This window comes from Octopus bimaculoides, chromosome 7 (genome assembly GCF_046866305.1).
Source record: "Octopus bimaculoides isolate indiv1 chromosome 7, ASM4686630v1, whole genome shotgun sequence".
NCBI lineage: Eukaryota > Metazoa > Mollusca > Cephalopoda > Octopoda > Octopodidae > Octopus > Octopus bimaculoides.
In genome coordinates, this window is record NC_142934.1 from 82,449,094 (window position 1) to 82,465,571 (window position 16,478).

The 16,478-nt window shown below is 36.1% G+C and overlaps 1 protein-coding gene across 1 annotated transcript in view; it reads right to left on the reverse strand.

Annotated features, from left to right (window-relative positions):
- The window catches only part of LOC106871930 (transcription elongation factor A N-terminal and central domain-containing protein 2), a 160,180-nt gene that overhangs the window by 55,066 nt on the left and 88,636 nt on the right, over positions 1–16,478 (reverse strand). Inside the window, exon 2 of the mRNA XM_014918690.3 lies at positions 4,188–4,329. Within this exon, the coding sequence (XP_014774176.1) occupies positions 4,188–4,329 (142 nt within the window). The remainder of the gene's footprint in view (positions 1–4,187; positions 4,330–16,478) is intronic.

Genomic DNA, 16,478 nt, shown 5'->3' on the forward strand with positions numbered 1-16,478 from the left:
AGACAAGTTTTTAGGCGGGCTATTTAAACTAGTCGTGTACATACGTGCATATATATGTGTGTATACGTCCGTATACGTAAGTATACTGTTTATATACATATATTTGTATTCATGTACTTAAGTATATTCCACCGATGAAGGCAAAGCATTATTTATGCAAAGCCAGAAATCCAGGATCTGGAATTATCTTGTTATTTTTACTGGTTTATTTTGTCTTCGTCTTCGCTCCTTGTGCTATGTGGACATTTATTGTGGTTTTAGAGTCAGAATTTGACTGCTATTTTTCAGCGTGGTGGTATCTCTTAGATACCCTGTATTATAATTTTAAATAATTATTACCTTTGATGGTTTTTATTCCCATGCTGGCCACTTGATAAGATCAATATTTTAAATATCGATCTTATCCTTATTTATATAAATTATATATATATATATATATATATATATACATATATACGACGGGCTTCTTTCAGCTTCCGTCTACCAAATCCACTCACAAGGCTTTGGTCAGCCCGAGGCTATAGTAGAAGACACTTGCCCAAGGTGCCACGCAGTGGGACTGAATCCGGAACCATGTGGTTGGTAAGCAAGCTACTTACCACACAGCCACTCCTGCACCTTTACTATATATAAGTAAAGGTGAAAAAAGAAAAAAAAAGAAAGAAATCCTAATTAAGAGCATCAGTTAGGGAGATTGGAAAGAATTAAGTACATATGAATTGGTGCAGACAGTTCAGAAAAAGAAAAAAAAACTTATACTCTGCAACACTAATGTCTGTGTTGGTACAGTGCAAAAGCCACGAGCACAGACATGGTTTTGTGGTTAATAAGTTCATTTGAAAACCACATCAAAAAGAGAAGTAAACAGATAATTTGTAAACAGAGTAATTGCTTTGGAGTATCCAAAATTGTACTGAGTTTAATCCTATCTAATCAAAGAAGTAACTTATTACTTATATAAGAGATTTTTAAATAAATTGTTTCGTTAGTTCTGTGCTTTGTAAACCAGGAAATGTTTTTTTATCACGTTTGAGATGTTTTTCATATAAGCTTGTGTGCAGGTACTTGGGGGAAAAAGAAATAGAAGAATGGGAAATTAATTTAGGTGTTATGAATCTCATGGGTATAGTATATGAGAGAGAATGGGGGAGGGATAGAGAGTGAGAGAGAAAAAGAGAGTGTATGAGAGAGAGAGAAAGGGAGTACAAGAAAGAGAAAAAGTGTGTACAAGAGAGAGAATAAGAGAAAGAAAAAGCGTGTGTATGAGAGAGAGGGAGATAGAGAGAGAAAGAGAGAGAGAAAGGGAGTACAAGAGAGAGAGAAAGGGAGTACAAGAGAGAGAGAAAGAGAGTACGAGAGAGAGAGAGAAACGGAGTACAAAAGAGAGGGAGGGAGAGAGAGAAAAAGGGAGAGAAAGAGAGAGTGCAAGATAGAGATGAAAAGAGACAAAACAGAGAAGATATATCTTATCTATTTCACAGTTGCTATTAGTTACACAGGCAATTATCTTAACTTTTGCTGTATTTATTTACATATTTTATAAAACAATTTGCAAACAAAAACATCATTGGTTACAAATTTCCACTGGAAAAAAAAAAATTCCTGATCTGCTGCTTTCCAATTCCAAGGAAGTGTCTGCATTGCAAGACTTGGTTCAAAGAGCACCAGGATTTTGTTTCTTTTTATCACTGTTTACATTCGTTGACAATATACATCGATAAAAGATATACAGTAACCACTCGCCATATCGCAGTTCACTTATTGCGCTCTCAGTACATTGCGGATTTTTCTGGCTAACACATGTGAATTTATATCACAAACTCCTCACTATACTGCAGGTTATGCAGCCGATAGATATTTCTATGTTTTTAGATATTACCTATTTTTGCAGTAAAATAAGCATTTTCACACCTAAAAATTAATAAATTAACATACAGTACAGTACTGCACTGTTTCACACATTAATTAAAATATATTAGAGTACCATAGATGAATAAACAAAGAATTACACATAATGTGTAGAAAACAAAACTCGGGAGGTGGGTGTGTGGTGTTGTTTTGCATTTATAATAAAATAAATATATACAAATTATAAAAATAATAAAAAAAAATATACAGTACATTACTGTTTCTACTTTGGGGATTTTCATCTATCGCAGGGATTTTTGGAATGTAACACCTGTTATAGTTGAGGGATTACTGTACACATTACAGTGTGGTAGTCACCATGAGAGAAACTCTCGTATTGACTATTGGTGCAAAATGCATGCTTGTTTATATTGCGAGCAGAGAAATAAATCCCTATCACCTTCAGTACCAAGACAACCAGATCATGTAATTTCGGCCTTCCTTGGTCTTGTCAATGATGGACACTTGACCACTAGAGATAGCAGCGATCGTTGACAAAAGTGCATTTTGCCACAAAAGCCAATATGAGAGTTTCTCTCATGGTAACTGCTGCAGTATAGCTTGTTCTAACAGAACAACTACCTTAAAGTGGAGATAAATATTACCTCTCGATATTAGTACTACCTCGGTTGCTAATAAATATTTTTTAACACATTACAATAGTAGTAGCAAAACAAGGAGGTAGTTGTAGTAGTAGTAGTAGTAGGAGGAGGAGGAGGAGGGGGAGTAACTGTAGTAGTAGTAGTATTAGAGGTATCCTTAGTCATGTAACTTAGGTGTTTGCAAATTAAAAAAAAAAATACATGATATATTTGAAGGCAGGGTACATTAAAGAACCCAACAAAATGGTCCTCAACTTTTTTGATATCCAGGCCAAATCCCAAACCTCGATTTTTTTAGGGGTCACACAAAAAAACGTTGAACACAAGTCACTTAAAGAGTGAACACCAGAGGGGTGCTTGAGTGCCACATATGGCCCTGGGAGCCACAAGTGAGAACCCATGATGTAACATATTAACCTATACACTGTTTGAGGAGACGTATTGAGTCAAGTAAAATCAAAATAAAAATGAAAATCAGATTAAATCAAATCACAATCAAATGGAAATTGTAGTTGTGGTCAATGCCAGTGCTGCCTGACTGGCTCCCGTGCTGGTGGTATGCAATAAGCACCATTCATGTGTGGGTCATTGCCAGTCTGCCTGACTGGCTCCCTGTGCCAGTGGCACATAAAAAGCACCATCTGAACGTGGTCGATGCCAGCTGCCACCCCTGCCCCAACTGGCTCCTGTGTTGGTAGCACATAAAAAGTACCATCTGAACGTGAATAATGCTGATGCTGCCTGACTGGCTCCTGTGCCGGTGGCACGTAAAAAGCACCCACTACACTCTCAGAGTGGTTGGCGTTAGGAAGAGCACCCAGCTGTAGAAACATTGCCAGACTAGATTGGAGCCTGGTGTGGTTTCGTGTCATGCCTGTTCCCAGTCAAACCGTCCAACCCATGGCAGCATGGAAAGCAGACAGTAAACGATGATGATGATGATGATGATGACTGTCCTTCAGATTAAACAACTTACTCTCATCACAGCCATTGTGATCATCATCATTTTACAACCCCTATTCCATGCTTGCATGGTCAAACATAATTTGTTGCAGGAGCATTTTTTCCTATTTTTTTCTGTTCTGAACCCAAGTAAGGTAATATTTCTCTGAGGTCAGATATGTTTACATGGAAGATTAAAAAGTGAACACCGCTAGTTGGATGGTGAAGCTCTTTTACAACTATCAATGTCAAAACAAGGACACACACACACACATATTTGATGGGCTAATTTCAGTTTATGTTAACCAAATCCACTCACAAGGCATTCTCAGCCTAGGGCTAGAGTGAAAGACACTTGCCCAAAGTGCTATGATGTACCAAACTAAAAAAGTGAGTACTGGAATTGATTTGTTTGATGAAATCTTTCAAGGCAGTACCCCAGCATGGCCACTGTCTAATAACTGAAACGAGTAAAAGATAAAAAAAAAACAAATGTAAAACTGACTTTGTCCTTTTGACAGGGACCCACCTGAGACGGCCCCTGATTCTGTGATACAAACTGCTTGTGATCTAAATTAAAAACTTCCCTCAAAATCCCCCATTAATTTATGCTCCAAACAGTAGCTTAATAATGACATAGTTATTTAGCTAAATTTTTCTTTATTTTCTAAATTAATTGTAAGGTAGCGTATTTCAACAGAAATATGGTAAGAAAAACGTTAAAATTCCACATACCTATTTTGCTTTCAATTATAATCTTTCTTGAAGGAATCTTCTTACTCAAAATCTCCAAACACTCAAGTAGGACAGTTTCATTTTGATCTTTCACATACAGTTTTTCCTTGATTGAGGCAATCTCATCTGTAGTCACAACTCTCTGAAAAGTAAAAAAGACACAAAAGTGGTAAATATGAACATATGTGCCACCACCACCACCACCACCACCACCATCACGATCAAAAGATCCAGTTCTTCCAATAGTGCCACAAGGTGAACAGTTTGGCAGCTAATATACACAATAATAAAAAGAACCACCAACCATTGTAGGTGTGAATTTCAACTGTATGCTCTCTCTCAATTGCCAACTAATTACTTAACTGATTAGACTAGGTGTATTTCATGGTTCCATCAGTACAAAAAATGTTGTCTACCAAAACTAAAGAGTAGTGTGCGGGCACCATATTTTATGTAGCCATGTGGCATAGTGGTAAGAGTATTGCATTCACAATTGCCAGATCATGGGTTTGATTCACAGACCAGGCAGTATGTTGCGCTCTTGAGCATAACACTTCTTTTCATGTTGCTCTAGTACTGTGTAGGGACCAGCAAAGAATAGACCCAACATTTCCTCTCATCATCATCATCGTTTAACATAAATTTTCCATGCTGGCATCAGTTCAACAGGAGCTTCACATCTGTTTTGGTATGGTTTCTATGGCTGCATGCCCATCCTAACACCAACCACTTTACAGGGTGTATTGGGTGCTTTTATGCAGCACTGGCATGGGTGTTTTTTACATGGCACCAGTACCTGTGAGCTCACAAGATTAAGAATGCTCAGCCGGAGAGGGTTGCAAGGGACAAGCCTGAATGCAAGGACAATCATGCTTTTACTTAGCTTGATATGTCTTTTCAAGCACAGCAAACCACCAACAATCTCGGTCCCTTGCTAATCCCTCTGTGAGTCCCAATGTCTGTAGATCCTTTCTCACCACTTCATCCTACATCTTCCTGCGTCTACCCCTTTCACGATTCCCACTACAATTAGAGGTTGGCACCTCTTGATGCAACTGTATTCATTCATATGCATTACATGGCCATACCAGTACAGTCTTCTCTTTTGCATATTACATCTGATGCCTTGTATACCCAGTGTGTTTTCCCACAAATCACTTACACTGTTGTATATGCACACTGACATTACACATCCAGTGGAGCATACTAGTTTCATTTCTTTTAAGCCTTCACATATCCTCAGTAGTCACAGCCCATGTTTCACTGCCATGTAGCATAGCTGTTCATTCACAGGCATCATACAATCCACCTTCCACTCTTAAAGACTGGTCCTTCATTACTGACAGAGGTAGTAGCTCTCTGAACTTCGCCCAGCCTATTTTTATTCAAGCAGCTATGCTTTCAGAAAATCTCCCTCACTACTAAGTTGGTTATCTAAGTAACAGAAACTGTCTGTTATTTTTAAGGATCTTTAGGAAAAGGTGACTAAAAGAGGTGCAGGTAGGATTTGCACTCCAGTCTTGTAAAACACTCACCAGCATACAGACTCATGGGTTGGAAGGTTGTCACTTGGGTGGTGCAAAGGTGTCATCTGTCAGGAGTAGGGAATCACCAACAAATGGTGGATGCAGTGACATACTGTTACAGTGCATGTTCCCATACTACTACCATATTTCCTGACAAATCAAGTCTATGATCCAGGCACTTCACTTTACATCATATCGTTGATGCTAATAGTGTCAATAATATAGGAGTACGCATAAAGGCTGAATTTCGTCTGCCTTTACGTCCTGAGTTCAAATTCTGCCAAGATCAACTTTGCCTTTCATCCTTTCGGGGTCAATAAATTAAGTACCAGTCGCATAATGGGGTAGATCTAATCAACTGGTCCTCTCCCCAAAAATTTCAAGCCTTGCGCCTAGAGTAGAAAAGGACCGTTAGCATGTTGGGTAAAATGCTTAGTGGTATTTTGTCAATCTTTACGTTCTGAGTTCAAATTCCACCATGGTTGACTTTGCCTTTCATCTTTTCAGGGTTGATAAAATAAGTACCAGTTGAACACTGGGGTTGATATAGTTGACTTACCCACTCCACTGAAATTGCTGGCCTTGTGCCAAAATTTGAAATCAATATAGGAGTGTGTAGAGGTACTACCAGGTCTTTTCAAGTGATTTGATGACACCTTCAGTTATAACACAATGATCAATAATGGCTAATAATGTTCAATAATGTTCAACTGAATTGAGTGATGAGGTGAAGGTCATTGATACAAACAATAACACAATATTACATTATACAAGTTAGAACAAACAAAATGTATACACAATATATAAAAATATATAGATGAAGCCATAAAAATTTTTCAAAGATAGACATTTACTTACAATTTATAACTACACATATACTTATATACACATTTAAACATACTCATATACTGGCGCAGGAGTGGCTGTGTGGTAAGTAGCTTGCTTATCAACCACATGGTTCTGGGTTCAGTCCCACTGCACGGCATCTTGGGCAACTCTCTTCTACTGCAGCCTCAGGCTGACCAAAGCCTTGTGAGTGGATTTGGTAGAATGAAAAAAACTGAAAGAAGCCCATCGTATATATATATATATATATCATCATCATCATCATCATCGTTTAACGTCCGCTTTCCATGCTAGCATGGGTTGGACGACTTGACTGAGGACTGGTGAAACCGGATGGCAACACCAGGCTCCAATCTAAATTTGGCAGAGTTTCTACAGCTGGATGCCCTTCCTAACGCCAACCACTCAGAGAGTGTAGTAGGTGCTTTTACGTGTCACCTGCACGAAAGCCAGTCAGGCGATACTGGCAACGGCCATGCTCGAAATGGTGTCTTTTATGTGCCACCCGCACAAGCCAGTCCAGGGGCACTGGCAACGATCTCGCTCGAAAATCCTATGGAGGCCAGTCAATATATATATATATATGAATGTGTGTGTATATATTTGTGCGTCTGTGTTTGTCCCCCCCCCCCCGTCGCTTGACAACCAATGTTGGTGTATCTACATCCATGAAACTTAGCGGTTCGGCAAAAGAGACTGATAGAATAAGTACTAGACTTTAAACTGGGGTTGATTTGTTTGACTTATACACTTCTAGGTGATGCCCCAGTATGGCCACTGTCCAGTGAGTGAAACAAAATAAAAGAAAAAAATTAAATATATATGTTACAATATCAGTGTGCTTAGATTGTTTATGTATGAATATACAATTTCTTATAATTGCATTTATGTTTGTTTTATGCTGACGTCGCTTCCATATTTCTAAATATACTTCTAGATTTTCATTTCTAATTGTTATTCAACTAATTAAAAACACATTCAAAATTAATGCAATATGTAAATATTCTTTGTTTTTAATTTTTCTTGTCTATACTGCATTTTCAATGCATTGAAATTATTTTATATTTAAGCAATAATTATAACTTTATATACATATTTTTTTTTTAATATTCATTTTGGCCATTATATCATACATGACTGATGTGTACATAATGACAATATGCAAAGATGTAAATATGTCAAACATGGACTCCAGTCGAAGTCCTACTATATTCTCCACATATTTTTATTCCCTTTCATATTCTCTTTATGTCTGCATCAGTAATTTGTTCAAATTTAAACAGGTTTTTCACTGTTCAATACTAGGCTTCGAATCAATGAAATCAAATTCATTGATTTATAATTTCCTGCAATATCAATTCAAAATAGTTCATTGATGAGATTTACACATATGTTGAAATTCAACATTTTTCCTTACTTCACTTTCATCTTTTTTTTTTCCATGTTTTGTTGCACGTTTTCCTTTAAATCAAATACTATCAGATGTGGTAATACAGGTTGCTTGTTTTAGCCCTCAACCTTCACAGCGCCATGCTTATGATCTTCCACCACCTTTTATCTTTAACATAACTAATTTTGCCAAGGTTTACTGATATATATATATGTATGTATGTATGCATGCATGTATATATGCATACATTTTATGTTATTCATCTAATAAAGACATTCAAAATTAATATTACATATAACCATGCCTGCCACTCTATGCCTTTCCCATCCACTCTGGCAAATGACCCAACATTATGTCATCTCTCTTTCATCCTTCTCCTAACTACTGTATTATCATTACTATTCTGCTGTTTTACACTATCTAATATTTCCAACTCACTCCTGGTCCCCCTACCCTGCTCGTTCCTTTCCACCTCATACTGTGAAAATCCACTCTTGCACCACCTTGTTACCATTTTGATCACTTTCCAGCTCCACCTTGTTCTGCTCTTGCCCTTTTCTTTCGAATTTTACTCCTTTTCTAGCAAAAAGTTGCCCCCACATGGTCCATAGTTTTACAAGCAGCTGGTGGCATGAAAAAAGCACTCAGTACATGCTGTAAAGTAGTTGGCATTAGGAAAGGCATCCAGACATAGAAACATGCCAAAGCAAACACTGGAGCACAATGTATTCCTTGAATGCATCAGATCCTGTCATACTGTCCAACCCACATCAGCATGGAATATGGACATCAAATGATGATGATGAAGATGGTGATGATGATGAAGATGGTGATGATGATGAAGATGGTGATGATGATGAAGTAAATTTTCATTATTATTAATTTTTCTTCTCTGTAATAAATTTTTTGATGTAGTCAAGCTATTTCATATTTCATGTGGATGTATGTGTGTTTTGATTAGTAAACTCTTTAAAACACAACACATTTTAAAATCTACAATCATTTAATTTCCTTCTAATTAATCATGTGAAGTCAAGATTAAAGAAAAATTTAATTTTATAGTAGTCAAATGCTGTCAGTGGAATACAGCTATTAAATCACAATGAAATGAAGTGGAGATATTTTGACTAAAAGTGAGAAATCAAAAACCAAATGAATCTAGGGAAGGTCTCAAGAAATAGAGAGAAAAAAATGAATAAAACATCCACACCACAAATAAAAAAGCACTATAAAAAAAGAACAAATAGCAACAAGAGCCCAGAAAACAATAGGGGACAATCCATCAACCAAGATAGGAACTTTGTAAAAACAGAAGCAGTGGTGATGGCCTTAGAAAGAATGTGGGTAAAGTTGCTGATCAATTTTCCCTTGCAGCAATTTAAAGTACTTTTGCTTCTAGTTTCATACCATAGCTTCTGATAAAAGAAAGTCTTCTGTATAAACCCTAGGGGCAGAATGAGACAAATGGCTGAAGCTGTTTCAATGTTGATGATCTGGCATGGCTGACTGGACGTTCAGCTCTTTGGTGCTAGAAGCAAAATCACATACACACGTCTGCATCTACAGATAGGATGAGAGAGAAAGAGAGAGGGAGGGAGGGGGAGAAAGACAGAAATTACAATTCATTAACTGAACACAATAAACATAAACACTTTCCCTTCTCTCTCCATAAAGACATATAAACACAGGGAGAAAAAGGGAAGGACAGAGAGAACAGGAAGAACATTAAAACAAGAAAAATAGGAAACTGTCAGATGTCAAATAAGTCAGCATCGAAATAAGTGGTGCCAAAACAACAGTGCCAAAATGTCTCATACACTACTGTGGGTGCCTCTTGTAGAAGATCACTCTGTTACTAGATCCCCTTACTGAGGTTAACTTCTTCCTAGGAGCCATACAAGCCTTGGCTTTCTTCTCTGAATAAGCTTTTAATTAATTCACACTTTTATAATCATTAATAATCTAGTAATTATTAAAATGTGCAACCTTCTTTTATCATGTCTAGATTCTTAGAGCAGAACGTTTGAAGTTCAAGTTATGCCATTTCTCTCATGGTCAATTTTATGTGGATTACTCACATTAACCTCTTATGTAAGATTAGAGAAGCCAACTAACTTACACTTGATCAGTTTCTTTCGTTCAAATTATACTTTAACATTATATCAGAGCTTCCAGCAATCCTAAAGAAACATATATTCATGGAGAGACTTACTTTTTAAGTGAGGGTAAGACTAAAATATATAATCCCTGAGCTTATTTGCTTCAGCTACTTCTGAATCCAGGAAAAAGAAATCGATTATTAATTTCAAAATAAGATCCATGAGAAAGTAGTAAGAAGGAAGATAGAGAAGCAGGGGATAATTTGACAAACCTCTACTTTCAGAGAAAACTTCTAATCCTTGTTAAAGGCCATCTTTGATATGTAGATGTAGGGAAGCATATTAGCTAATGAATGAATACTGTGAGCAGTCATTTGCGTAGTGATGAGTAACAGAAATTATACATACAACACACTTGTCTCTTTCATTTTGTCATATTTTTTTGCTTATTGCCCAGTGTAACATGAGAGTGAGAAACTTTCATATCAACATGAAATTACAAGCCCATAAGCTATAATACATATTTCAGACACTCAATATTATATACAAATTTCCATGTAAACACATAAGCTGTAAATGTCATGATTCAAACTGTCACATCTGACATAAAGCTACAACACTTTCTTGTCAGTTGACTATGCATTGACAACATTACCTTCCTATAGAAAATTTCACATAAAAATATGATTACGTATGGATGGTTTATAAGTAGCAAAATAGAAACTCAAGAATGAACGCAGAAATTTAGCAGATATGAAGCTAACCATGAAATCTACCAGGAATTATCATTGAAAAATGCTATAATTTTATCAGTTATAATAGCATTCATAGTTTACAGTAGACAGTACAAATAACGCTTTAATACTATGAATACTTCATTCAGATGATAGACTAACAAGATCTTGAAATACTAATGGAAATATAAAGAAGCTTAAAAAAGAAAAAGATTGAACTCAAATAGTCATGTCTATAATACATATTTGAAGGGAAAGCAGCTCCTTAGTTACAGAAATATGTGTTTTTTTTTATTTACTATTGTAGCCCCATTGTGTGGTTGAGCAAGTGTCTTCTACAATAGCCTTAGGACAACCAAAGCTTTGCAAGCGGATTTGGTAGAAGGAAACTGGAAGAAGCTTGCCGTGTGTTTGTGTGTGCGCATTTGTACCCTTGTCTAGTCATCGTATGATAGTTGTAAATGAGCATCACCATCATACAAGCGATGTCATTTGTTTCCAATTTTCCATTAAAAAAAAATGTCTAACCAAGGGGAAATTTCAAGCAACAGAAGGTCTCACTGACCATGATTTGTCATTAAGTTTGGTGTCACCTTCCTTGAAATGTCTGAACCGGTTTTGTGCCCCATATTCATTGACAGTTCCTGGGCCATCCACATCATTAATTTCTCTTTCTGCTGCCACTGCACTCAGTCTTTTTCTTGACAGGTAGCAAAACCTGGCTCTAATTGTAATTTTTCCCACCACTCATTATCAAAGTGGTAAAATGAAGAATTCACAATTAAGGTTTATATATCATATATGAAAATAAAGAATAAAAAATTTAGCAATGCTTGGACAACAAGTTGTATCAAATTAAAGACATAACAAGGTGATAGAAGCTGCCAAAAATCATCAGTGAAAATCTGAAAAAAAACTTATAAGTGAACTTGGTACACTCTGTTAATTTCTTGATAGTACTGTATACTGAATGGATGTATGTAAACACCCACACATTCACACAATTATCTTTTTACACAAGTGCAATATCGGCAGTCAATCAATTGTTTAATGTTGTGTCATCAAAGACATTCAGCACTGGGTCATATCTATTGTCTACTGGGGACAAAGAATGAGATTCCTAGCATTAGTTTTTTCATGGTCTTACTTGTTATTAGCAAAGTAAAAATAACTACAATAAGAAATTAAACTAGAGTTAAGGAAAAACCATGGACATTAAGATACTTGCTATTTTAATGTATATAAAATAAACAGAAAACAGAATCAAAAGAAATAAATAAAAAAGACAGACAGCCAACAAGAATCAACTCCATTTAGCTTGATTTAAACTCAAATACATTATCTGTATTCTCAGGTGGAGTTTTCTTTTCTTTTCTTTTCTCTTTTTCATTTTGCAATCACAATTATAAGTTTATTGTAACTTATTCTTAGTCCAACAGAGTATTGCACTAAGTTAAATACAGCCAGTGGATGTCATCTGCTACTGTAGAAGCTATAAGTCAGGTTAGGCAAATATAAAGCACTTGATCGATTGTCAGCTGGCATGTAATGAAAAACCTTCAGCCAATTAAATAAAATCATAGTTGGTTCAGGTGCTTCCTATTTTATTTGTAGTGCTTTATTTTTCTCAGAATATGTGGTAATTATGCAACATGTGTTTTTCTTATATTTTAATTTCAGCTAAATTATATATATATATGTGTGTGTGTGTGTGTGTGTGTGTGTGTGTGTGTGTGTGTGGTGTGTGTGTATAATATATATATGTATATATATATATATATCACTATACACACACATATATATATATATATATATATATATATATATATATATATATATATATATATATATCATGGTATGTGTGTGTATATATATGTGCATGTATGTATATATCATCATCATCAATATATATACATATATACATCATGGTGTGTGTATATATACATGTGTGCATATATTTATATATGTGTATGAATGTATGTAGGTATATACATACGTATGCATGTATATATATATATATATATATATATATATATATATATATATATATGTAATATAAGTATGTGTGTGTGCATATATACACACATACCATTGGTCAAACAGGACACCGCTTGGCTGACTGGGTCGCAGAGCACCTCTGACAGATCAGACTCAACAATGACACTCCAGATTCGCACCACTTCCGTTCTACCAGTCCTTCATGACAACATCTGTCTATGTTTGCACTGTCTCTGTACAGGGGTCACCCGAACTCCTGCTTTCGCTGTGAACAGGAATTAATCATCTCTCTTCATTCCTTTCCACCATATGGGCTCAACTCACAACTTCTCTTCATCTGACAGCAACCCTGCTATGATTCCCACACACCTCTCACATTCAACTGCATCCCATCTATCTACACACCTGCATGCCACCTACCTCATACCCTAACCACACTCACACCCACTAACACCTTCCCATTCCACACACACACTAGCACCAGCCACTTTTCAGCACCCATACCACACATCATTAGCCACACAATCTTTAATAGCACCACCACACATATCACTATACAAGCTGCCACACACACTCTTTAACTCAGTATACATACCACACACCATCATACACAGTCCCACACCCACACATGCACATAATACCTGAACACAGACAATATATACACACACATAAACACATGCAACATGCATAGACAAAGATAACTTTTGGCCACAAACATACACTATACACATGCACACTATTTGGTCAGACACACACCACCTGAACAAGCATACATCAACTGCTACAGACAACACACGTTAAACTCACTCACCTCCATTCACACATACACCATTCTCACATACATATGCTTGTGCACCTTAGTTTGTTGGGGGTCACCATTACCGTTATTATTATCATTATCTCCCTTTCATTCAGCCTTTTTTTTCCAGTCATCTCACCATGTTGGACCACTGAACTCAGCACATTTTCTCTTTTTTAACACTTTAATACTTATGTTTGTTTTCTCTATTTTTTTTTTATCAGCATCTATTTATTGAACAGCTAAATTTTACCTATTCTTTGATGTAAAAGGGACTAACTTAAAATACAATTTTACACAGGTGTACACAGACCTAGACTCTCTCTTTCTATCCCATATGTACACACATGACAGGTATCTGGACAGTCACTATCTAACATTCTACTCACAAAATACTGGTCTCCACACACCATGGTTAGAGTAATTCCTTAAATGCCATACCCTGGTACCAAAGGTAAAAGGTAAAGACCCCCTTCGGTCATGAATGATCATGGGAGACCCCTCCAAGGCACAAGTCTGGGCAAGGTTATTTATGGAAGACCAGCAGTCAATCATGCATAACAGACTTCCCACTCCACATCACCGATGTTATCCAAGGGAAAGTCAAAATCTGATACAGCTTGGCACCAGTGACGTCGTAACTCGTTTCTACAGCTGAGTAAACTGGAGCAACATGAAATGAAGTGTCTTGCTCAAGAACACAACACTAAGCTCAGTCCAGGAATCAAACTCACTACCTTATGATTGTGAGCCCAACACTCTAACCACTGAGCCATGTGCCTTCACCCTGGTACCACACAGTTGCAAAGTGAACTGCAACCATCTTCCTGCTATCAGACCATTAGTAAAATGCAGCTGTTTTCCTGTTATCTTGCTATTAGCACTAGTTACTTCAGTTTAGTATTTATTTCATCAATCTCTTTTTGTCCTGCCATTAAGTTATAATGCAGAAAAGGACACCACATAAGCACAAAGACGGACAAAGACATACCCAATATGGCTGTATGATCAAGAAGTCTGCTTTGCAATCACAGAGCCCTGAGTTCAATCCTACTAAAGGACGTGTTATTTTTTGTTACTTCCTTTCATAATGAAACTGAGTGAACAGAAACTGTATAGAAATCCAAAATGCGTGTGTGTGTGGTGTGTGTGTGTGTAAGTGTGTGTGTGTGTGTGTGTGTGTGTACAGATAGATGGATAGATAGACAGATAAATAGATAGATCATCATCATCTTTTTCATGCTCACTTAGGTTGAACTTATTGATTTCTCTGCAGTCAGATGCCCTATATGTTACCAGCCCTGTACATGCTTCCAAATAAGGTAATTTATAGAAATAACAAAGTCAATATTATCCAGTGTGTTTTTCCTTCTTTCCACAGAAACTGGAAACTTAGGACACTGCTAGCATGACATTTAAAACAATCATGCCTTATCAAGACAAGGCAACACAAACACACACACATACATATATACAGATATATGATGGGCTTCTTACAGTTTCCATTTGCCAAATTCAATTGCAAGGCTTTGGTTTGCCAGGGGACATAGTAGAAGACACTTGCCTAAGTGGGACTGAACCCAAAACAAAATAGTAGGGAAGTAAGATTCTTAACATCACAACCTGCCAAATTCTATTCACAAGGTTTTGGTAAACCTGAGCCTACAATAGAAAACACTGCATTGTGTAATCGAACTGGAAACCACTGGCTACAAAGCCAATGCCTTAACCTCATGTCCATGCCTGTGCCTCCATAATATAATTGCTAACAGTGAGGTTTGAACTCATGATGATAATGTGGTGGTCAATAGCTATAAGTTTACGATGCCAGACTAACTGAAGAAAATGGTTTTAATTAGAACTGACAATAATCCTTAGTAATTATATTGTTCAATATTTCAAGTATTCATACTTAAGAAACATTATTAGCGTGCTTCATTATTGCCGCTCCTTCAGCCAGTTTATAATATCTATTAAGGGCTGCACTCTCCCGTGGTAAAGTTAGTTTTCTTATTAACACGGTCAAACTACTCCAAGCATCCACCCTGAAAATAATCTCTTAAACCTTCACTTTAAATCACTGATAGTACAATTGAATTGTCAGCTAATGGAATGAGTCAATATAATGAGATAAAACCTTACCCATAAGTGAGTAGGTCTTTTAGAGTAGCCAACAGAAAGGCTAGGAGACTATTGATTACAGAGAAAAGCACTCAAATTCAACCTGTCAGCAATCATTAAAAAGAAAATTCCTTTTTCCTTTCTCATACAGTTTGATACGTTAATAGTTTTAGGTATGTATATATACATACACACATACATATATACATATATATACATATGAATGTGTGTGTGTGTGTGTGTGTATTAACTCTGCATCAGTAAATGACATGGAATCCATCTATTTATAGTCTGCTTCTTAAGCACTTGAATTAAACATGTCTAGAAAATTGGAGCCTAGAGAAATATCAATAGCAAATTCACTTTGATATTGGCATTTTCAAATAACTTATTAGTGCATCTCGAAAAGGCACACATGTCAGCAGAGAAACCAACATAAATCCAAGCTTTTGTCACAAATAACTCAAGTTGAAAGAATAGAAATGAATAATAATGCATTTAACTGAAGAAAATAAGGATATCATATATATATATATATATATATATATATATATATATATATATATATATATATATACACACACCATGCATATATCTATGAATCTGTGTGTGTGTGTATAGATATAACTAGCAGGAATCACAAGAGACATTGTCAGCAATTTTCTTTTTATTTTTGTACAAATGTTTTTGTCATAATCTATGTTAATTTGTTGTAGTTTTTACAACAAAAGGTAAGATTTTGAGTCAGAATCACAAATAAAAAAATTATTTTGTTAAT